General features: G+C 41.7%; 1 protein-coding gene across 2 annotated transcripts in view; it reads right to left on the reverse strand.

The window, feature by feature from the left end:
* Window positions 1-23,406, reverse strand: part of LOC122558460 (glucose-fructose oxidoreductase domain-containing protein 2-like) — a 52,248-nt gene that overhangs the window by 18,474 nt on the left and 10,368 nt on the right. The window contains exons 2-3 of one of the 2 annotated variants that reach the window (XM_043707069.2): window positions 18,807-18,853; window positions 17,908-18,241 (exon numbers count right to left, since the gene is read on the reverse strand). In XM_043707069.2, coding sequence (XP_043563004.1) covers window positions 17,908-18,160 — 253 coding nt within the window. In that variant the 5' untranslated portion in view covers window positions 18,161-18,241; window positions 18,807-18,853. The remainder of the gene's footprint in view (window positions 1-17,907; window positions 18,242-18,806; window positions 18,854-23,406) is intronic. The other variant, XM_043707070.2, reaches the window with a different exon arrangement.

Here is a 23,406-nt window from a genome sequence, read left to right on the forward strand (position 1 = left end):
TAATAAATATTAATACTTATTCAGTACAGAAAACTTGTCCATACTTTCCATCTATCTTAGTCCGGAACTCAGATCAATTCATATGTGAGTACTTTAAAAGAAAACTTTAACATTTAGTACAACTCTAGGAATAGTGGGGCTCAACTTACAGCTCTCCACCCAATGGGTCAGAACAATACCTACAAGGGATAGCATGTAGATGAGAAACAGGAGGGAGCCAAGGTTTAATCCTTAGGGGATACCAGTGTGGAAGCTGGAAGCTATTATTAGTGATTTTTTTTAAACAAAGGCTCTGGATTACGATCATTATATACCAACGCTTCTCTGCAGCGAAGATATTTCAAAATGTTTAAGAGCAGCAGCAATCCTAGCAAATCCAGGGGATCCTTCGCCACTACTGAGTATCCCTTTTGGTGTCAATTCTATGGGCTTCTCTATGAGAAAGTGAGGATTGCAGATGCTGGAGATTAGAGTCGAAAAGTGCGATGCTGGGAAAGCATAGCAGATCAGGAAGCAGCTGAGCAGTAGAAGAATTGACATTCCAGCCATAAACCCTTCATCAGGAATGTGTGTGTGTGTGTTGGGGTGTGGGGAGACGAAGAGGCTGAGAGATAAGTGGGAGGGAGGTCGGGGGGGGGGGGGGGAGGGGGAGGTAGGTGGAAGGCAATAAGTAGACGGTGATAGGTCAGAGCAGAGAGAGTGGAACGTTTAGGTGGGAAGGAAGATGGACAGGTGGGACAGCTCAAGACGGCAGTGCTGAGTTAGAGGGTTGGATCTGGAATGAGATGGTGGGTGGGGGAAAAAGAGGGGGGAGATAAGCAAACTAGTGAAATCAACATTGATACCATGCAGTTGGAGGGTCCCAAGGTGGAAGATGAGGCGTTCTTCCTCCAGGCATCGAGTGGCTAGGCTTTGGGGGTGGAGGACTCTTACATATCCTTGGCGGAGTGGAAGGGGGGCATTGAAGTGGTTGGCCACAGGGCGGTGGGGTTGTTTGGTGCCTGTATTCCAGAGATGTTCTCTGAAATGTTCTGTGAGTTGGTGTCCTGTTTCCCCAATGTGGGGAGACCACATTGAGAGCAACGGACATAGTAGATGAGGTGTTTGGATGTGCAGGAAAATCTCTGCCAGATGTGGAAGGATCCTTTGGGGCCTTGGATGGAGGTGGGTGGGTGGGTGGGAGGGGAAAAAGAGAAAAAAAAGTGTGGACACAGGTTTTTCACCTCTTGCAGCAGCAAGTGAAGGTTCTGGGACTGGAGTGCGGGTTGGTGGAGGGCATGGACCCAACAAGGAAGTTGCAGAAGGAATGGTCTCTGCAGAATGCTGAAAGGCACAGGGAAGGAAATACTATATATTTCTGGTGGTGGGGTTTGACTGTATGTGATGGAAATAGCAGAGGATGATGCACTGTATCCAGAGATTGGTGGTGTGGAAGGTGAGGACTGGCGGGTTCTATCCTTGTTGCGTTTGGAGGGGTGGGGTTCAAGGATAGAGGTGCGGAAATAGAGGAGATGTGCTGAAGGGCATTGTTGACCACATGAGGGGGAAATTTAGTCCTTGAAAGAGGAAACCATGTGGGATGTTCTGGAGTGGAATTGCTCCTCCTGCAAGCAGATATGACAGAGGCAAAGGAATTGGGAGTAAGGGATAGTGATTTTATAAAGTTGGGAGTGGGCGTAGGTGTAGTCCAGGTAGCTGTGGGAGTTGGTGGGTTTGAAGTAGATGTCAGTGTTGAGTTGGTCGCTGGAAATGGAGACTGAGGTCCAGGAAGGGAAGGGAGATGTCTGAGATGGTCCAGGTGAACTTAAGGTCAGGGTGGAAGTTGTTTGTGAAGTTAACAAACTGTCCAACCTCCTCGTGAGAGCACGTGGTGGTGTCAATACAGTCAACGTACCGAAGGAACAGGTGGGGAATGGTGACAGTGTAACTATGGAAGATAGACTGTTCCACGTATCCAACGAAAAAGGCAGGCATAGCTGGGACCCATGGTTACCCCTTTGGTTTGAAGGAAGTGGAACGATTTTAAGGAGAAGTTGTTGAGGGTGAGGACCAGTTCAGCCAATCAAATGAATGTGTCAGTGGAAGGGTACTAGTGGGTCGGCAGGGGAGGAAGAAATGGAGGGCTTGGAGGCCTTTGCCATGGCAGATGGACATGTAGACGGATTGGTTGTCCATGATGATAGTGAGGCATTGGGGCCAGGGAAACAAAAGTCATGTAGGTGGTGGAGGGTATCCCAAATGTATTGGGGGGAGTTCCTGGACCAAGGGGGATAGGACAGTGTCAAGAGGAGAAAGTTCAGTGGGGCAGGAGCAGGTGGAGACGATGGGTTGACCGGGACAGTCAAGTTTGTGGACTTTGGTTAAGAGGTATAACCTGGCAGTTTGGGGTTCTGGGACTATGAGGTTGGAGACTCTGGATGGGAAATCCCTTGAGGTGATGAGATTGTGGATGGTCTGGGAGATGATGGTTTGGTGATGGGAGGTGAGGTCGTGGTTGAGGGGGCATGTGTGAGTTGGTGGTTGGCTTCAACTGTGTAGAGATCATTGCGCCAAACTACCACTGCATTCACCCCCCCCCCAGTTTGATGGTGAGCTTGGGGTTGGAGTGGAGGGCTGCACATTGCGAGGGTGAGAGGGGTGGACAGGTTGAGGCAATCAATGTCACAGTGACAGTTAGAAAAGAAGAAGTCGAGGGCAAATAACAGACCAGCACAGGGTGTCCAAGTGGATACAGTATGTTGGAGGCGGGAGATGGGGTCCTTGGAGGGAGGGTGGGAGTCCTGATGGAAAAATTGAGCCCGGAGGCAGAGGCTGTAGAAGAAAAATTCAATGCTGCAACGGGTATGGAATTAGTTGACCTGGAAGCATAGTGGGATGTAGATTAGACCTTTACTGAGGTCCGATCACTCATCCTCAGAAAATCGGAGGTCGGTTGGGGATGGGGCTGGAATGGTGGTAAAAATTCAGCAAGGCTGGATGCTATGGGTTTCTCTATGCCCATCCCATCTTCTTGTAATAGAACTGTTTTTGCTCCCAGGTGTCTAGCATCAACTGCTACCTTGAATGGTTTAATTTTGGTACAGCCAACACTGGTTCATTGATCAAAATAGCTTTCAACTTCTCAAAAGATGCCTGGCCTAAGCACGCTACCTTGGCTTTTGTTGGAGCAAATCCATCAGTGAAGAAGCTATCCTGATGAAATTTTGGTACAAGTTTTGACTAAACCAACATAGGAAATGATTCGGAGATGCCGGTGTTGGACTGGGGTGTACAAAGTTAAAAATCACACAACACCAGGTTATAGTCCAACAGGTTTAATTGGAAGCGCACTAGCTTTCGGAGCGACGCTCCTTCATCAGGGGATTGTGTGATTTAGATTACCTGATGAATCACCTGATGAAGGAGCGTCGCTCCGAAAGCTAGTGTGCTTCCAATTAAACCTGTTGGACTATAACCTGGTGTTGTGTGATTTTTAACATAGGAAATGATTGAGATTTTTGGGCCTATTTAGTTTTAGAGGCAGGAAGCTCGGCTAATGCTTGTACTTTTGCTTTTCTTGGAAGCACTTAACCTACCCTATAATATGCCATAAGTAGGTTATTTGTATCTCTGCAAATTCACTTTGGTGAGATTTATCAACAAATCAACCAATTGTGATTTCCTGAACAAAGCTTCCAATTGTTCCAAGTGGTCCTCCCACATCCTCACCATCATCAATGCAAACTACACAAATTGAAAAACTGGCCACTGCTTGATTCACAAGTGTCTGGAAAGTTGCAGCAGCATTTTCTTTTAGCCTGAATGTCATCATTTGGTATTAGAGGAGATGGTCTGGTGTCACAAAGGCTGATGTCTCTTTATCTCTGGGATGTAAAAGCAACCAATATCCTTTTATGATTTGGAGATGCCGGTATTGGACTGGGGTGTACAAAGTTAAAAATCACACAACACCAGGTTATAGTCCAACAGGTTTAATTGGAAGCACTAGCTTTCGGAACGCCACTCCTTCACCAGGTGGTTGTGGAGAACACAATTGTAAGACACAGAATTTATAGCAAAAGTTACAGTGCGATCTAATTGAAATTATACATTCAAAAATACCTTGATTGTTTGTTGAGTCTCTCATCTATTGGAATGACCATTATAGTTTCACTTCTTTCATATGTAAATCACAAAACTTTTCTTAAAGGTTACATTCTCATGTTAACTGTAACAATTGGCGTCAGCCAGATAAGATATTGAAGGTGTTAGCCCTCTGTGTTCCCTGTCTGTGCCATAATGTTTAGACTGATTCTAATCTAAAAAGTGAGTTAACAGAGTCTAACATGGATTCATGCAGTTTTTGAGCAAAGTACAATGTAACTCTGCAAGTACAAATTCACATCCTTGCCTGCAGCGTATGAGATAGGATACCTTGATGCCCTGAGGCACGGTAGGTCGGTGAAACCGAGCAAAGGCTACGGCAATGGGCACCGCACAACAATCAACGGACAAGAATGTTCCCTCCCAGTTGGGGAACACTTCAGTGGTCCAGGACATTTGACCTCGGACCTTCGGGTGACCATCTTCCAAGACAGACTTCGGGACAGGCAGCAGCGAAAAGTGCCCAAGCAGAGGCTGATAGCTAAGTTCCATACCCATAGGGAGGGCTTCAACCAGGACCTTGGGTTCATGTCACACTACAGGTGACCACCATTGCACTACACACGCATGTATATACAGACAAGCACACAGACACTCCCACACACTTCTACAGAGACACACAACTCCCACATGCATCCTCTCACAGACTTAAAACATTTTACACACACATATACACTTTCTCCCACAGACACACACAACCCCCCCACTCCAGAAACACGCACACTCGCATACACACACACACACACACACACACACACACACACACACACACGGAGTGAATTTGTACTTGCAGAGTTAATTGTACTTTGCTCAAAGCACGGTGGCACAGTGGTTAGCACTGCCGCCTCACAGCGCCAGAGACCCGGGTTCAATTCCCGACTCAGGCGACTAACTGTGTGGAGTTTGCACGTTCTCCCCGTGTCTGCGTGGGTTTCCTCCGGGTGCTCCGGTTTCCTCCCACAGTCCAAAGATGTGCAGGTCAGGTGAATTGGCCATGTTAAATTGCCCGTAGTGTTAGGTAAAGGGGTAAATGTAGGGGAATGGGTGGGTTGCGCTTCGGCGGGTCGGTGTGGACTTGTTGGGCCGAAGGGTCTGTTTCCACACTAAGTAATCTAAATCTTAAATCTAAAATCTAAAACTGTATGAATCTATTTAAGACTCTTAACTCACTTTTTAGATTAGAATCAGTCTAAACGTTAGGGCACAGACAGGGAACACAGGGGGCTAACACCTTCAACATCTTATCTGGCTGACACCAATTGTTACAGTTAACCTGAGAATGTAACTTTTAAAAAAAAGATTTGTGATTTACATCAAGGTCATTCCAATGGATGAGAGACTCAACAAACAATCAAGGTATTTTTAATGTATAATTTCAGTTACATCACACTGTAAACTTTTGCTATAAATTCTGTGTCTTACAATTGTGTCCTCCACAACCACCTGATGAAGGAGTGGTGCTCCGAAAGTTAGTGCTTCCAATTAAACCTGTTGGACTATAACCTGGTGTTGTGTGATTTTTAACTCAGTATCCTTTTAACAAGTCTATTTTGCTAAGAAATCTGGGACTGCCAACCCTATTAATACAATATTCCAAACAAGGAAGTAGGTGAGAGTCTGCATTTGTTACTTCATTGACATTTCTGTAGTTGACGCAGGATTAGATTGAGCCATGGTTTAAGTACGAACATGTTAGGAATTCTACTGATTTGATTGAGTTCATTTTGGCAATTGAACTGCTTCTTTATATCCAAGCAATAAGGATACAGGTTGTTCTGTTATAACATGTGTTTCATCAATGTAAATTTTAAAACACGTTGGCTATAATGCGATTACAGTGCCAATAATTTAAGCACTGTTTCCAAAGTGCAATTTTTCTATAACGCGGGATTGTGCAAGAACAGAACCATCGTTTTATAGAAGAACTGACTGGGCACTGTTTTGTAAGTGAGGATTCTGCTAGGTCCAGGTCATGTATGGCTAATGTTGGACATTCATTTTTGTCCCCCACCCCCGCCACAGACTCTTCCCGATGGTGATGCACCAATATATTGATAACACAACTAATTCTTCTTCCAGAAATCTGGTGCATAAATTAGATAACTTTTTAAAAAATCTATGATGTACGGATCACTGAACAATGCTTGAACAATTCACCTTGTCAAGGCAGTAATATCAACAAGTCATCTCCTCATCAAAATGTTGGGGATTTGGTATGCTTGTCAACTCATTGTTTCCTGGTTATTTGTGATGATCTAAGGCATGCCTGATCTACTTTGCAGGCTCCTGTGAGATATTCTCAGAACAATGATACTTAGTCTAACACTGATGACTTCAGTCCTAAAACATTTCCTTGACTAGGGTCAGAGGTCCTCTTAGTTCATGGCTGTAAACTAATTCAAAAGGACTAAAACTAGAAACCTCAATAAGTGAGTCACATGTGGCAAGCAAATTCCCATTTTTTTTTCAATCATGATGTTAATCATGACAGTATACCCCAATTATGGTTTGATAGTACCTTTCAGAAGTCCCTCGTGTCTGTGGGTGACGTTCTGAAGACTTTTAACTATGTTACAGGAAGACTATGTAAGTTTATAAAAAGGTTTAGATGTGAAACTGGGACTGTGATCCAATTGGATCTCCATTGGCAATCCACATAGAGAAACCCGTAATTGGGTTAACCTCTCTTACTAACTTACCATGATTATTCTCAAGGTCATGACCTCTTGAAATTGAAGTGGTAATATTCATGATAATGAGAATACACTGATGAACCACTTTTGTTTTCTCTCACAATCCATCCAGCACCCTACAAAACGGTTCCTCAAAAACTGGTATGGGAATTAGAGGTGCCAGTTTGGTTGCCTGTTGCACAACCTGATATTTCTGGCATGTTTTAAAGACTGAGCATATCTTTGTGCATATGTGGCCAGTGAAAATATTGCTTTACACATGCTTGAACCCTACTGACATACCCTGCTATAGAAATTTCAATGTCTACCGTTGATATTTCTTGATGATATTTGGGCTGTACTAATATCTGTGAGATCGTCACCACTTCCTGATCAGAAGCCCAGTTTAGATATAGCAGCATTCTGGAACTTCCAAAGCTTTAAATCGATTGGGCTACTTCACTTAACTCTGGATTGGATTGCTGAGCTTGATGTGAAAGACTTACTGAACATTTCCTTTGGATTATCCAAATTCCCAAAGTATTAAGAATACTTTTGTTTTCTTGGACTGTGGACCAAAAAAAACCCCAAAAAAAGGTACCACTTTAAACCAAAGGAATTGCAAAGATAATGTTGCAGTTTTAGAAACAGGTTGCTGGAATTCATTCAGTGTTGTATCTACAGTGTTGAAACATTGGAGAAGCATGTTAGACATCTCAGGTATGTGTGTGTGTGCGCATCTGTCTGAGCATGCAGGGTAGTTTGGCTTAGAGACAATGCTTTGATTCATTTTTCAATTGACCTGTTGCTGTGCACTTAGAAGGACTCACAATTGCAACTACTTGATTAGCTTCTGGACAAGTGGCTACAGTCTTGTATGTGGCCAAATTGACTGAAACGTCTATGTTACAAAGAAAAAGCAGTTTAATCTCTGTCCCCTTTCCTGTGTGCAGAAATAATAATCTCCCAGTAGCTGTTCTCACTCATCATTTCCCTGAAAACCAAGCTCGATTAAAAAAAACCTTTGAAATGAAGTGAAAAATTCACTGGAGGAGGATGGTGTGGTCAACCACGAGTAGCAGCTGCTCAATCATACCTGGAAGTTAAATATGTACCGATCAGGTTAAAATGATGTTCACTTTCAGTTTTGGAAGATGCAAGATCAGTAAGTATAATTGTATATTATTTACCTACTTTACAACAATTGGTTTTAAATGATGCATTCCTAGAGTTTATTTTGTTAATATGCAACAGTTTAGTATTTCATTTCCTTCCCAAAACGTTTATGATTTATAATTTTAGCATTGTAGCAGTCTTTGGGGTAGTTTTTCACTAATGTTCAGTGATCACCAGATTAAATAGATTGTCATGTTCTGTACTTACTTGACTATGGTTCTGAACTCAGCACACCAACATGCATCGTACATTTCAGAATTGATCTGGTTCAGTAATGTAACAACAACAAAAAACAGAATTGGCATTTTAGAGTCAGATGTACAGCATGGAAATAGACCCTTTGGTCCAACTCGTCCATGCCAACAAAATATCCTAACCTAATCTAGTCCCATATCCTTCTAAACTCTTCCCCTTCATATACACCCATCCAGATGCCTTTTAAATGCTGCAATTGTACCAGCCTCCACACTTCCTCTGACAGCTCATTTCATAAACGCATCATCTTCGGTGTGAAAAAGTTGCCCCTTTGGTCCCTTTTATCTTTTCCCTCTCACACTAAATCTATGCCCTCTAGTTCTGGACTCCCCATACCAGGGAAAAGACTTTGTCTATTTATCCTATCCATGCCCCTCATGATTTTGTAAACCTCTATAAGGTCACCCCTCAGCCTCCAACACTCCAGGGAAAACAGCCCCAGCTTATTCAGCTTTTCTCTATAGCTCAAATCCTCCAACGCTGGCAACATCCTTGTAAATCTTTTCTGACCCCTTTCATGCTTCACAACGTTCTTCCGATCGGAAGGAGACCAGAATTGGCGGCACGGTGGCACAGTGGTTAGCACTGCTGCATCACAGCGCCAGAGACCCGGGTTCAATTCCCGACTGACTGTGTGGAGTTTGCACGTTCTCCCCGTGTCTGCGTGGGTTTCCTCCGGGTGCTCCGGTTTCCTCCCACAGTCCAAAGATGTGCAGGTCAGGTGAATTGGCTATGCTAAATTGCTCGTAGTGTTAGGTAAGGGGTAAATGTAGGGGTATGGGTGGGTTGCGCTTCGGCGGGTCGGTGTGGACTTGTTGGGCCGAAGGGCCTGTTTCCACACTAAGTAATCTAATCTAATCTAATCTAATCTAATCTAATCATTGCACGCAATATTCCAAAAGTGGCCTAACCAATGTCCTGTAAAGCTGCAACATGACCTCCCAACTCCTCTACTCAATGCTCTGACCAATAAAAGGAAAGCATACCAAACGCCTTCTTCACTATCCTATCTACCTCCTACTCTATTTTCAAGGAACTATGAACCTGAACTCCAAGGTCTCTTTGTTCAGCAACATTCCCTCGGGCCTTACCATTAAGTAAATCAGGCCTGCTCGGATTTGTTTTTCCAAAATGCAGCGCCTCGCATTTATCTAAATTAAATGCAATCTCTACCAGTCCTCAGCCCACTGGCCCATCTGGTCAAGATCCCTTTGTATTCGGAGATAATCTTCTTCACTGTCCACTACATCTCCAATTTTGGTATCATGTTAAGCTTACTAACTATACCCTATATACACTCCCATCCAAATCATTTATAAAAATGATGAAAAGTAGAGGACCCAGCACTGATCCTTGTAGCACACCACTGGTCATAGGCCTCCAGTCTGACAAGCAATTCTCCGTCACCACCTTCTGTCTTCTACCTTTGAGCCAGTGCTTTAACTTCAAAATGCCATGAGAAATATCCAGTGTTTAACCGCCACCTCTCTTCCAGGAATGCCTACCCTGAAGTAGTACTGCTCTTCTCTCCGACAGGATTTTTGTTTGTCTCTCTCTCCCGGTCAACATTCACTGTTTTCCTTTTCTCTCCCAGTGCTAGACAAGGAATTTACTAAGACTCGCTTCCATGGCCATATTTCCTTCCTCAGTGAGTGTCTTCACCTCCGACTTATTCCACATGGATTTCAACTCAAATTCCACCCTGCATGCAGCCTCCAGGATTACAGGTACTTGCACGATATACAACATTTTTCCAACTGCTGTTCTCGCTGCAGACCTAAAAGCCACACTCAGGGCCATGCGCCGCCACATGAAAGCACTCGACACCTCTCTCCAGCAGCACCGACTTACTCTCTCTCAAAGCTGTCCTGGTCCACACTTTCATTTCATTCTTCGTATTATTCAACGCCTTAACTCCAAACTTTTCCTGTTTCTTGCCGATGTTAAGGAATGCAAGCTTCAACTTCTCATCCACACCCCTGCCCACCCTCCACCTTCCAACAGTCCCAATCCCGCGAACCCTATCTCTTCCAGCCCCAGCCCTTGCCGTGTGTTCATCATATCCTCTGACCTTCCCCTCTCTGAGGCTGAGCGTGCTGTTCTCAGCAAAGGACTCAGCTTTGTACCCTTATGTCCCCACCTCTTTGAATTCTGGGCTCGACATGATGCTGAGCTCTTCTTCCATCGCCTTCATGCTCACTTCTTTGGGCAAGAGTCCTCCCCTCGCTCCACAGATCCTTTCACATCCCTCCAACATTCCACCTCTAATTGGACACCCCCGACAGGACAATTTCCTGCCCTCAATCTTTTCATTGACAATTGTCGATGGGACATTGGCCACCTTAATTTCTCTGCCCCCTTACCCATTCCAACCTCTCTCGATCTGAACTTTCTGCCCTTCGCTCTCTCAGGTCCAACCCCAACCTTGTCATCAAACCTGCTGACAAAGGGGGCGCTGTTGTCCTCTGGCATACTGACCCTATCTCGGAGAGGCTGAGCGCCAACTCTCAGATTCCTCCTCCTACCTCCCCCTGGAGCATGACCACACCAGTGAGCATCAAGCCATTGTCGCCAACACCGTGACAGACCTCATTTCCTCCGGATGCCTACCCCCCACAGCTTCCAACCGCAGTCTCCCAACCCCGGACAGCCCGTTTCTACCTACTCCCTAAAATCTACAAGGAGGACTGTCCCGGTAGGCCCACTGCATCAGCATGCTCCTGCCCCACTGAACTTATTTCTTCCTACCTTGACTCCATCCTTACTCCTCTGGTTCACTCCCTCCCCACTTACATCCGGGATTCCTCTGATGCCCTGCGACACATTGACAGCTTTCAATTTGCAGGCACCTTCTATTCACCATGGATGTGCAATCTCTTTACACCTCCATCCCACACCAAGACTGTTTGAAAGCTCTTTGCTTTTTTCTCGAAAAGAATCCTGAACAATCTCCATCCACCACCACTCTCCTCCGCCTGGCTGAACTTGTTCTCTCACTTAACAGCTTCTCCTTCAACTCATCCCATTTTCTCCAAATCAAAGGTGTAGCAATGGGTACCTGCATGGATCCTAGCTATGCCTGCCTTTTCATGGGGTATGTGGAACATTTCTTGTTCCAGGCCTACCCAGGTCCCCTCCCACAACTGCTTTATCGGTACATCGATGACTATTTCAGTGCGGCTTCATGCTCTTGTCCTGACCTGGAAAAATTCATAAACTTCACTTCCAGTTTCCACCCCTCCATCACCTTCACCTGGATGAAGAACTGGTTGTCAAAGATGAAGACGTTATGACCGAAGATAAAGCGGATGAGTTGTAGGATGGTGTTTGGAGATTGGCAGTTGTTGGTGTTGAGTACTAAGGCTGTTGTCGCAATGCCATCATTGCTGGGGTTGCTGGTGTAGAGTGCGGAAACATCCATTGTGACGAGAAATGTTCCCGGTTCAACTGGTCTGTGAGTGCTGAGTTTCTGTAAGAAATTCGTAGTGTCGCGACAAAAGCTGGGGATCCCCTGTACAATAGGTTTCAAGATGCCTTCAACATAGCCGGAGAGATTCTCACATAGGATCCCATTGCCCGACATGATGGAACGTCCTGGTGTATTGGCTTTGTGTACCTCTGGAAAGTAGTAAAAGTCACTTACACGAGAAGTACGTGAAATGAGGGCGCATAGGGAACTCTGAAGGACTGGACCCAAAGTTCTGATCAATGTGTATTCTTTGGTCGGATCAACTGGTAGTTGCCTGTAGTGTTCCTGGTTGTTCAGTTGTTGGTACACTTCCTTGCAGTAATCGGTTCTATTCTGAATGACAATGGCTCCTCCTTTATCTGCTGGTTTGATGACAATGTTGTGATTAAGCAGACAAAATGCATCCAGAAACCCTAGCCACTATATCAAAGAAATCTCAGAAATGACTACTCAGACCCCTTGACATCATGGTAGCCCACAAACCCACCAACACACTAAAAAAGCAGCTAATGAACTTGGAAGACCCTATGCAGACAACAAGCAAAACTAATGTCATTTACAAAATGCCGAGCAAGAACTGTAACAAACACTACATTGGACAAACAGGCAGAAAACCAGTCACCAGGATACATGAGCATCAACTAGCCACAAAACGACATGATTCTCTCTCACTAGTATTCTTACATACAGATAAGGACATCACTTCAACTGGGACTACACATCTATCCGAGGACAAGCCAAACAGAGACACGCACGAAAATTCCTAGAAGCATGGCATTCCAACCGGTACTCTATCAACAAACACATTGACTTGGACCCCATCTATCACCCTTTGAGAAAAAGAACAGGAAATGACATCACCAACCCAAGGAAACCCAAACGTATAAATAGAAAGCAGAAAACACCAGCAGTGCTTCATCTGGAGGCTCACTGGAGAGGTTACCTAGTGTGATGACAAAACATCTGAAAGTGAACCTTCCACCTCAGTGAGCAAACCTATGTCCAGATGGGTTTTAAGGAATGTCTTAAAGGAAAAATGTGAGGCAGGAAACATTATAGAGAGGATTTCTCATTTGGTTTTTGCTCTTTTTTTGATTAGTGCATAAAACTAAAAGTTTTAGTTTAAAATTAGTTTTTAAAAATCCTCAATTCTATTCCCACTGAACTGCTTATCACAAACTTCCCACCTTGGCCCTCATGTTAGCCTAGGTTGCAAATAGCTTTTTTCAGATGCTATCCTTTTCTCCTTTAAGTTTCTGTCATCACCCCTTCCCTCAATAAAGCAACCGCTGAAATTGCATCTTTGAAAAGCATTTTCCCTTCTCCAATGTCAATTGTCTCCACTGTATTTGAAAGTACTGTCACTTTGAGTCAGTTTCTAACTTTTGCTAGAACTTCTTAGGCATGAAAACACACCTTTCGGTCCAACCCGTTCATGCCGATCAAATATTCCAACCCAATCTAGTCCCATCTGCCAGCACCTGGACCATAGCCCTCTAAACCCTTCCTATTCATATACCCATCCAAATGCCTCTTAAATGTTGCAATTGTACCAGCCTCCACCACTTCCTCTGGCAGCTCATTCCATACACATACCACCCTCTGTGTGAAAAAGTTGCTCCATAGGTCTCTTTTATATCTTTCTCCTCTGACCCTAAACCTATGCCCTCTAGTTCGGGACTCCCCGACCCCAGGGAAAAGACTTTGCCTATTAACCTTATCCATGCCCCTCATTACTTTATATCCCTTGTGACTGTGACGATGATAATCTTTCCCTCCACATCCTTCCTGATATGGTTGACAGTATCATCGTCCTCCAATGCCTTACTTCATTTCAACAAGCAATTTGTAGCAAGTGCGGTTCACCTATTGCTGTAAGATTACAGCTGACATGAGAAATTACAACTGCAGATCCAAGGCTAAACATGATCACGAGTTCTTAAATTTTCATTTCTCAAATATTAATGTTCTGGAGGTTTAAAGTATTTGCTGTTCAACCCTACTATAGTTACAATGAAAAATGTTTTACATTTAAAAAGATATACACGTATGAAACATAGAATGATCAACATAAGCATTTTACACTGCCAGTCAGTGAGATTGGGTCTGATCGCATGAACATAGAGCTCAACTCAATCCTGTGTTTTACCCTGCTGTCTTTATGAACCGTGGAGCCAGAAGATATTTCATAGTTTAATTAAAAATATGTACAAACACTTCAGTTTGTGAGCATATGCTAGGCTGTTCAAATTAATTGCTGTTAAGAGAGGTTATACGTAAAGGTCTCCCTTTACAGCAACATGTTGCTGAAGATTTCAGTCTTGAACTCTCCAAGACAAACACAAGAAATCCTAATTTCAAACAATTACAATAATTTGCACCATAGGAGAAAAAGGATGTATGTAGATTAGCAAGTCAAATCTGATTGGCTGAACTGTCACATTGGGGAAAACAAAGGGGAAACTACAGGTGGACAAAATAAATATGTTTCTGCAGAGGCGAAAGCAAAGGATTGTCTACAATCTTTGACAATGTAGGGCAACAAAGAGCTTCTGGTATTAGTTAGACATAACCATTTAATCAATGCATAAAGTTGAAGATATGAGCTGATAATATAGCAAGGGAAACCATGTACCTGGGATCCTAGTTAGAAAGAAAAATTATTACACATCTCCTTCAACAATCAGACTGAAGCTCTGTGAAACTACTTGCACATGGACTTAGAAGAGTGTGTGAAGTGGAGTGGATGAATTAACTGCAAAATCTGGTACAGAAAGTGAAATGCAAGGGCATTGAGAGAGGAAAGAGGATAAAAGGAATGCTTTTTTAAATACATTAAAATTTTAAAAATTTCCAACATGCAAAACTGGAAATGCGATTCCCCCTTTGTAACTCTTAATTTTGGAGCCTGATCAGTTGTTTGACAATAATTAACATTTGTCCCATTTTTACAAGATACTTAGGCTTAAATGGGTAAACAATTTCCTTGTGCAAGGTTATTTTGTGACTACAGTGTAAACAGAGTAATTTCATGCTGTAAATGGGTTTCAATGGTGAGGCAAATAGAAAGATGCTGATTTTGTTAAAAATGAAGCAGCAGATCTTGGACCCCCTATTTAACACTGAAGCTATTGCAGAAGATACAGAATACTATGGCTACAACAGCAGGTCATAGGCTAGGAATTCTGTAGTGAATAACTCACCTCCTGTCTCCTCAGTGACTGCCCATTATCTGCAAAACCCAAGTCAAGAGTGAAAATCTTTACTTGCCTGGATGAGGGCTCCAGCAACACTCAATGCAGCCTGACACTACTAACGGCAAAGTACTTGACTGGCACCTCATCACTACCATCAACATTTACTTCCTTCACCAAAGTATAATGACAGTAGAATGTATCTTCCATGAGATGCACAGTAACTACTCACCAACACTCCTTTGACAGCTTCCACGTCCGATGAACAAATTTTAAAAAAGCATTTGCACATAAAATATTAACAAGCACCTTCACTTCCACTATTAGTTTGTCAGCAAATTCTGGTCTATTCTTGACAACTTCAAAATGTGAAATAAGAAAGAGAACAAAACAGCAGAGAAATAGGCTCTTTGACCCTCCAGGCCAGTGCTGACATATTTTGCCCTTCTATGTAAAATGGTCTTCACTTCCAGGATCTGTATCCCTCTGTTCCATTCCTATTCATGTGTGTGCACAGGTGCTTCTTGAATGCTGCTATTGTGACTGCTTCCACCACCTCCTCTGGCAGCACATTCCAGGCATTCACTACTGTGTGAAAAGCTGGCCTCACATCTTTTTTAAGCACCCCAGCCCCCACACCTTGAATCTGTGTCGCCTAGTAATTGACCCCTCCACCTTGGGAAAAAGCCTCATACTCTCCATTCTATCACATCGCCCCTCCTGCATTCCAGTGAAAACAAACCCAGTCTATCCAACCTTTCTTCACAGCTAAAATCCCTCATACCAGGAAAACCATTTATGCACCCTCTCCGAAGCATCCACATCACTGCAGTCGAACACTCCTCTTAAAAGACATTTCCAGATTTAAATCATTAACAGCATTAGAAGGGGATAATATAAAAATTATCTAAGTTACAAAACTATCTATTGATTTACTGGAGGCATCTATATACTTAGCTTAAATCAGACTTAAAAATATCTACAATTCCAGTGTGTTTTATTGCTCCAGCACATACAAAGATAACATTATGTCTCCACAATATCACAGTTCATTTACGTTCAGGATATGCCCTGCCACTCCAGCTTCCTGTCTGGCTGTTTCCTCAATTTAGTAATAAACTTAAATGTAACTGGTTTCCAAAGAAACAAGATGATTTATCTTTGCCTGGGAAATCAATGAAGTATTGATATTTTGCAATAACATGCCTTCAATTTAGCAGAGACAGCTATCCCAACATTTTTACCAGTATTTTCTTTAAGAGCCTAAGTCTACAGAAATGTTTTAGCCTCCCATTTGAGGAAAGAAATTACTTATCCTCAGAGGATATTGCTTAGGAAGTTATTGAATAGAAAGTTTATTTCTGAAGTGCAGAGGATTGCATAACTCATGAAAATTTACATTATTTGTATTGTTTAAGTAGAATAATCACATTAAACAACAACTTCCTCTATTTGTCTAATGTCAATTTGTATGCAAATTAGAATGCAATACAATATGAAAAAGCCATTCCTAAGTAAATATTCACAAGTCATATCTTTAAAATTAATATTAATATACCACTGTATAGGATCTCGTTCATAAATACAAGAGTTCATAAGTTGGACATTTGTATATCAGAAACCGCCTGGATTAATGGTGGGACAGCTCTTAAAAAGAAAAAAAAGAGAAAATAGCTGTTTCTCTCTTTTGCCCAACTTTCATTTCCTCAAAAATCAATCATTCATACTGGAGATAGTTGGATAGGTAGTGATAGCTCTCTGGTATCTCATCTCGGTAGCAATTTATCAAAATGTTGTCAATGACATGCACCAGAAGCTGAACATCCAGAAAATCTTTCGGAGCAAAGGTTTCTCCAATAGATAGACTGGAATCATTTATTTCCAGTCGGAAATTCATATAAAATCAATTGAAGCCATCAGGAGGCAGGTATATTCTTTTGCATCAGTGAAAAATCAGGCTTCCTAAGATCCCTTAATGTAGGGAAACTGAACAATGCGAGGAAACTCATGCCTTTCAACATATCTTAATCTGTTGCATACAAACTGTAATTTCAAATGGATGAGCAGTCCTCATCTTACAGAAGTTTTCCATTTGGATTTCCACTGGTTCAGACAGTTGATTGCCTACAAGTATGATTCAACATTTGACTAAAAGATATAAACATTATCCATTTACCAGATTCAGTGTCAATGTTCTACAGTTATTCTTTACCAGTTGGTCAGCTCACTAGATTCTGGTGTCTTTACAAGTGTTGCTTTCCACACAAAAACTTTACTGCTTGACTTTTCTTTGCTGCCTTCACTGTGAAAATACTGACATTACCTCAGAGCAGGATAATTGAAAAACTTGCAATGGGCATTTTACTGTTAAGTGAAATTTACACCAAGATCCAAAAGCGGATTAGAAACATACATAAATATTTAAACAAAACACTTACTTGGCCTGGTACATAATATTTTGCATTTATCAGTGAATAACAAAACCCTATGAATCCTACAGCATATGGTTGCGTGTGTAATGCCACTGTGAATAATAAAGTTAATGCTCATCATAAATATCATCACACCTTTAATGTATCAGAATCATCTGAAAAATATAAACTTGGAATTAACAGTATAATAGAACTCAAACCAATGCCATAAAATGGCAGGTGGAATTTAGCTTTTATGCAAGGTGGTTAAGATGTGCAGACCATGCATGCTCCCTTGGAGTTTGGATAAAGAACAAATTTGTTTACCAAGATACACTCACCAGCAACACTGCTAGAATGTGGTACAAGAAATATCCACTTTCTGACAATTTCTAAATAGAAAAGGTGAATCAATGGGGAGCTTTGTTCAAAATACCATTTAACCATTTCAATTCACTAGTTAAATGAAACCCATACACTGCAATTAGTATACACAAAATTCGCAAAAACTTTTTAAAAAAAACTCATCTTTGCATTATACATAACATGATCTTGCTTAAAGTAATCAAAATAAAGAAATACAGTACCTAATGCTTTAGCAGCAATCTGGCAGGTGAGGGGGGGAGGAATATTGATGCAAATAAGATCCACATCCTGATGGAGCAAAACATCATCAGTCCGACTCGTGTAGAATGAAATGTTCATTTCCTCTGCCAGCAGCTTGGCCTCTTCCTCTGTTCTTCCCCAGAGTGCCTCGATGGTGAAACCTTCAGCACGCAACAGTGGCACCAAAACCCGTGCAGTCGTACCTGTCCCAAACACACCGACCCCTGGGAGCATTTTCCACTCTATCGGAAAAAAGGTTTCATAAGGAATTGCAAGCCAATATCCTCTCCAGATTTACAGAAAGCTTCAGTTCTGCTGTAAAATAAAAAACAAACAAGTCAGTCAGTGACATGCACCAGAAGCTGAACATCCAGAAAATCTTTAGGAGCAAAGGTTCTAAGATTCTAAGATGCAGAAATCACTTCCCAAATCTCTTGACTTATGAACAAGAAAAAGGTTTAAGTGATAGTGTTTAATGACCTGATCATCTAAATTTAGTACAAAAGTCATTTTTAAAAATATACACGTTACCGACATTCACACTCAGACATTTGCACAAATGTTCATATGCGCAATAACAGCACCTCCACTTAACCATAGGAATTACTTTAAAAGTGTCATATTGAAAATCATTCTCAGTTTGGTGCATCAGTTCATTTTCTGACTTAAGGTTTTCCCTTATTACCAACTGTTGGTTTTGAACATGTTGTGTGCCTTAAACACATTAAAGCTGGTAAGGACTCATGGTAGCTGGAATCTGTATTGACTAAAGGTGAAAATGATTTTGGAATGAATAGTTCACATAATATTTTGCACAGACAGCATTATGATTAGTACTACAGTGTAAATAAATCGAGTGATTAAAAAGGTTTAAAACTACCTTCATGGGGTACAGGGATTCTGAACGATGAGGTTTAATCCAGTTTTCTGTAAAGCAATGCAGTGCAATGTGTTAATCGCACCATGAAACAAGACCACATTGAAGATTATCTAGAACAGGGCTTCTGAAAAGGAGGTTGGGACCACAGGTAGAATTGCAAGCTTAAAGTCTGGGGTCACATGTTTTCTGGCAGAAATGATCACCCTATAACTCAGTCCCCTCCCCTGCTTTCATAGGTTTTGTCCTCCTGCTGTCCAAGGTCTTCTCTTGCAACTTGTCAAAAAAAAAGGGTCAGTTATCTATAACTCCCAACTTTGGGTACACAAGATGAGAAGCAACGAGTCAATTTGCAAAAAATTGATCTCGTGCATTATGTCAGCCAACTCAGGGCAAGAAAGAGACCAAGATGTTTGCCTGCCAAATTGAACAGGACTAATAAAGAACAGTAAAAATAAAATCAGTTTACTGCTGCAGAGAACCACTGGTGAGGGAATAAAATTTATAATTAATATTGAAATACAGACTTAAATATGGTTTTAAAAAAGTTACCTTCAAACTGTTAAAAACATATCAGTTACCAATTTAAATGGCAACAGGTGTGTTTAGTAAATACAAATGCAGACAAAGTAAGGCCAGCACTGAAAAATACATTCTGCAGATACTGATGATCCTGGAATGCACAGGTAATTCTTTGCCAATTCAACAAGCTTAGGAAAACATTGTGCATTTATATTCCATCACTCCTATGGATTTCTTTCCAATAGTGAGTTTTGAGAAGATTTGTGGCTCTGGTTGAGGTTTTGGATGTAGGTTTGTTCACTGAACTGGAAGGTTCATTTCCATACTTTTCGTTACCTACTAGGTAACATCTTCAGTGGACCTCAGATGAAGAAATGCTGAAAATTCCTGCTTTCTATTTATATGTTTGGGTTTCTTTGGGTTGGTGATGTCATTTCCTGGGGTGAAGTCACGTCCTGTTCCTTTTCTCAGGGGTGGTAGATGAGGTCTAACTCAATGTGGTAGATCCCATCTACCACCCTGTTAGAAAAGGAACAGGAAGTAACTTCACCACAGAAAATAACATCACCACAGGAAATGACATCACCAACCCAAAGAAACTCAAACATATAAATAGAAAGCAGGAATTTTCAGCATTGCTTCGCCTGAGGCCAACTGAAGATATTACCTAGTAGGGTAATGAAACGTCTGGAAATGAACCTTCCAGCTCGGTGAGCAATCCTACATCCATTTCTTTCCAATATTTGACAAGGATAGCTGATGTATCTTCAAGCTCATTTTCCATTGCATTCTCCTCTTCTTTCCAGTGTAATATTCACTTAAAAGCTTCATCATAGCATTCTTTTCAGTTTCATGCATTGTTTTTGGTGACGAATGTATACTTTGATCGAGTTCAGCTATACAATCCAAGGTTCTTTATTCCTCCCATCATTGTAACTTCCAGAAGCTTTGATTTAGCAGTGATTTGGATAGCAGACAAAATAAATCGCATGTGTTTCTATTAGATTAGATTACTTACAGTGTGGAAACAGGCCCTTCGGCCCAACAAGTCCACACCGTCCCACCGAAGCGCAACCCACCCATACCCCTACATGTACCCCTTACCTAACACTACGGGCAATTTAGCATGGCCAATTCACCTGACCTGCACATCTTTGGACTGTGGGAGGAAACCAGAGCACCCGGAGGAAACCCACGCAGACACGGGGAGAACGTGCAAACTCCACACAGTCAGTCAGTCGCCTATATGGATCTAACAAAGAAGGAAATGCACAGGTCTGACACAGGATCATTTGGTTTCATGCAACACTTCAGAGTGTGTCAGACAGCAGCCTGGAAATCAACAATTTTGACTGTTGGAAGGAGTTTCAATTTGGAGTCGAGTTTGAGAAGACTGTTGCAAATTATATAAAGTATTTGAAATTTAAATTGAATGTACAGTATTCATTGCAGCTGTAGTGCATTTTAAAATGGAAAGCAATGGTAAGATGATGTCCTCAATTAGTTACGATTTCACATAGCGAGTGAACATTGCAGGCATCTGATTGTTCTGTTACCAAGCTGACTAAAACTAAAGCTCTTGTAGCTCACCTTTGCTCATGGAGTCTTTCGAAAATGTCATGTATTGAATTCCACTGAGTATTGTTCATCTGATGTTGTGTATGTTTTCTTTCAAGTGCTTTTGTCAACACAATGCTGTGCTAGAACTATGTGACTAACTTGCTTGTAGCTGCAATGGTACAATTAACACGGTGAAGATAGATAATTGTTTTTTGACTTGCTGTAAAGCATGGAAAACAACTGACAGATCTCCTTGTGATATATTGCAATGTGTTAGTGTAACGTTGCTTGCGTCATCATGTATAGACACCAAGATGTGGTCTGTAAAGTCCCATTTTCTCACTATCATAGTCAATATTTCAGCCAGGTTTTCTGCTGCATGTTGCTCTGCCATAATTTCAGTTTCTAGAACTGCAGATTAAAGCTCCAAATTCTCAACATAATAGCAAGTAACAGTCATGTAGCTCTCTGTACTTAATGCTGTCCAGCAACCGGTGGGGAAAGCTACAGTAACGGCATATTCCAAATTTTCCCGCAAAGGTGTCAGTGTTCTCATCACATATCACTAGACGTCTGTCTCACAGGCACATTGCATTCATGTTCTACAAAATTCATCAACGCATGAAACCTGCATCCTCAGTGACACATAACCGGCACATCTGTGGTGATTTATGCACATTGCACGTTGAATTCTTTTTTTGTCATAACAAAAACCCTTTCGATTTCACTGCATTTGTAGCTTTTTTTTTATTACTATTTGAAATTTAAACACTTTAGAACTGCACTGGTGCTGTTCATATACCCCAACATTGAACTCAACAGGTTACATTTAGTGGTGTTTTCCTCCATTTTTGCAAAATTATTCCAGGCTCCTTTTTGATCTATCTTCAGAATATGGGTGAACTCAAGCAATGGCAAGATGATGTCCGCAATTAGTTGCAATTTCACATAGCGAGTGAACATTGCAGGCATCTGATTGTTCTGTTACCAAGCTGACTAAAACTAAAGCCCTTGTAGCTCACCTTTGCTCATTGAGTCTTTCGAAAATGTCACGTATTGAATTCCAATGAGTGTCGTTCATCTGATGTTGTGTATGTTTTCTTTCAAGTGCTTTTGTCAACATAGTGCTGTGCTAGAACTATGTGACTAACTTGCTTGTAGCTGCAATGATACAATTCACAGGGTGAAGAAAGATCATTGTTTTTTGACTTGCTGTAAAGGAATCCTTTATCTGAAAACCTCAGGACCAGCTGTTTCTCAGATAAAAGATATTTTTGATTTTCGGATAGATCCAAAATATGTATAGGTCCATCCAGGTCTAAATGGGAGGGAAAAAGAAACTTTGCTTGTTTCCAACAGACTCAAATGAGTTGAAGAGCAAATTTTTATCTTTGCCAAAAAGGTCACAAACACATCTGTAGGCATGGTGAGTTCAGGCCTTTGGAAAACAGTTTTACTATTAGATCTGTTCAGATGAAGTGAAATCATTTTCCAAAGGACCCAAGCTCAGATTTCTACAGGACTGTTTGGGTCCAATCGGGTTTGCTTTTGAGAGGACCCTCAATTTGTTTTTAGGTCTTTGATTTTTGGATGTATGGATAGGAATACTTGACCAGCATTATTGATTTTATTTAATGTAACAAAATTATTTACCCAATCTGTTTTAAATATTAACATATTAATGGCAAAACCAATGATAATTGATTAAGCAGTTACTATTCTGGGTGGAATGGTGACTGAGTGATTAGCACTGCTGACTAATAGCGCCAGAGACACTGATTCCACCCTTGGGTGACTGTGTGGAGTTTGCACTTTTCACCACATTTGTGTGGGTTTCCTCTGGGTGTCCCAGTTTCCTCCCACAGTCCAAAGATGCACAGGTCATGTGGATTAGCCATGAGAATTTCAGGGTTACAAGGATAGGATAAGGGGGTGGGTCTGGTGTTGGATGCTGTGAGGATTGGTTTAAAAAAAAATCACAACACGAGGTTATAGTCCAACAGGTTTATTTGGAAGCACTAGCTTTCGGAGCGCTGCTCCTTCATCAGGTGGTTGTGGAGAATAAGATTGTAAGACACAGAATTTATAGCAAATGTTTACAGTGTGATGTAACTGAAATTATATATTGAAAAAGACCTGGATTGTTTGTTAAGTCTCTCATCTTTTAGAATGACCATGTTGGTTTCAGTTCTTACATTTGAAAAAAAGTTTTGTGATTTACATAAAGTTCACTTGAGAATGTAACTTAACAATTGGTGTCATGTCAGCCCAGATAAGGTATTGAAGGTGTTAGCTGTCTGTGGTACAACGTAAAGAATGGATTTTACAGATTCTTAGATGGATTCATGCAGTTTTTGAGTAAAGTAAAATGTAATTCTGCACTTATGTGTATGTGTGAGGGTAATGGGGTTTAAATCTGTGAGAGGGTGTGTGTGGGAGTATGTGTGATGTGTGAGTGTGAGTATGAGAGAGAGAGGGAAAGAGAGAGAGAGAGAGAGAGAGAGAGAGGGAAAGAGAGAGG

This window comes from Chiloscyllium plagiosum, unplaced genomic scaffold (assembly GCF_037043375.1).
Source record: "Chiloscyllium plagiosum isolate Xiang-an unplaced genomic scaffold, Cpla_swu_hap1 HiC_scaffold_17, whole genome shotgun sequence".
NCBI classification, from domain to species: domain Eukaryota; kingdom Metazoa; phylum Chordata; class Chondrichthyes; order Orectolobiformes; family Hemiscylliidae; genus Chiloscyllium; species Chiloscyllium plagiosum.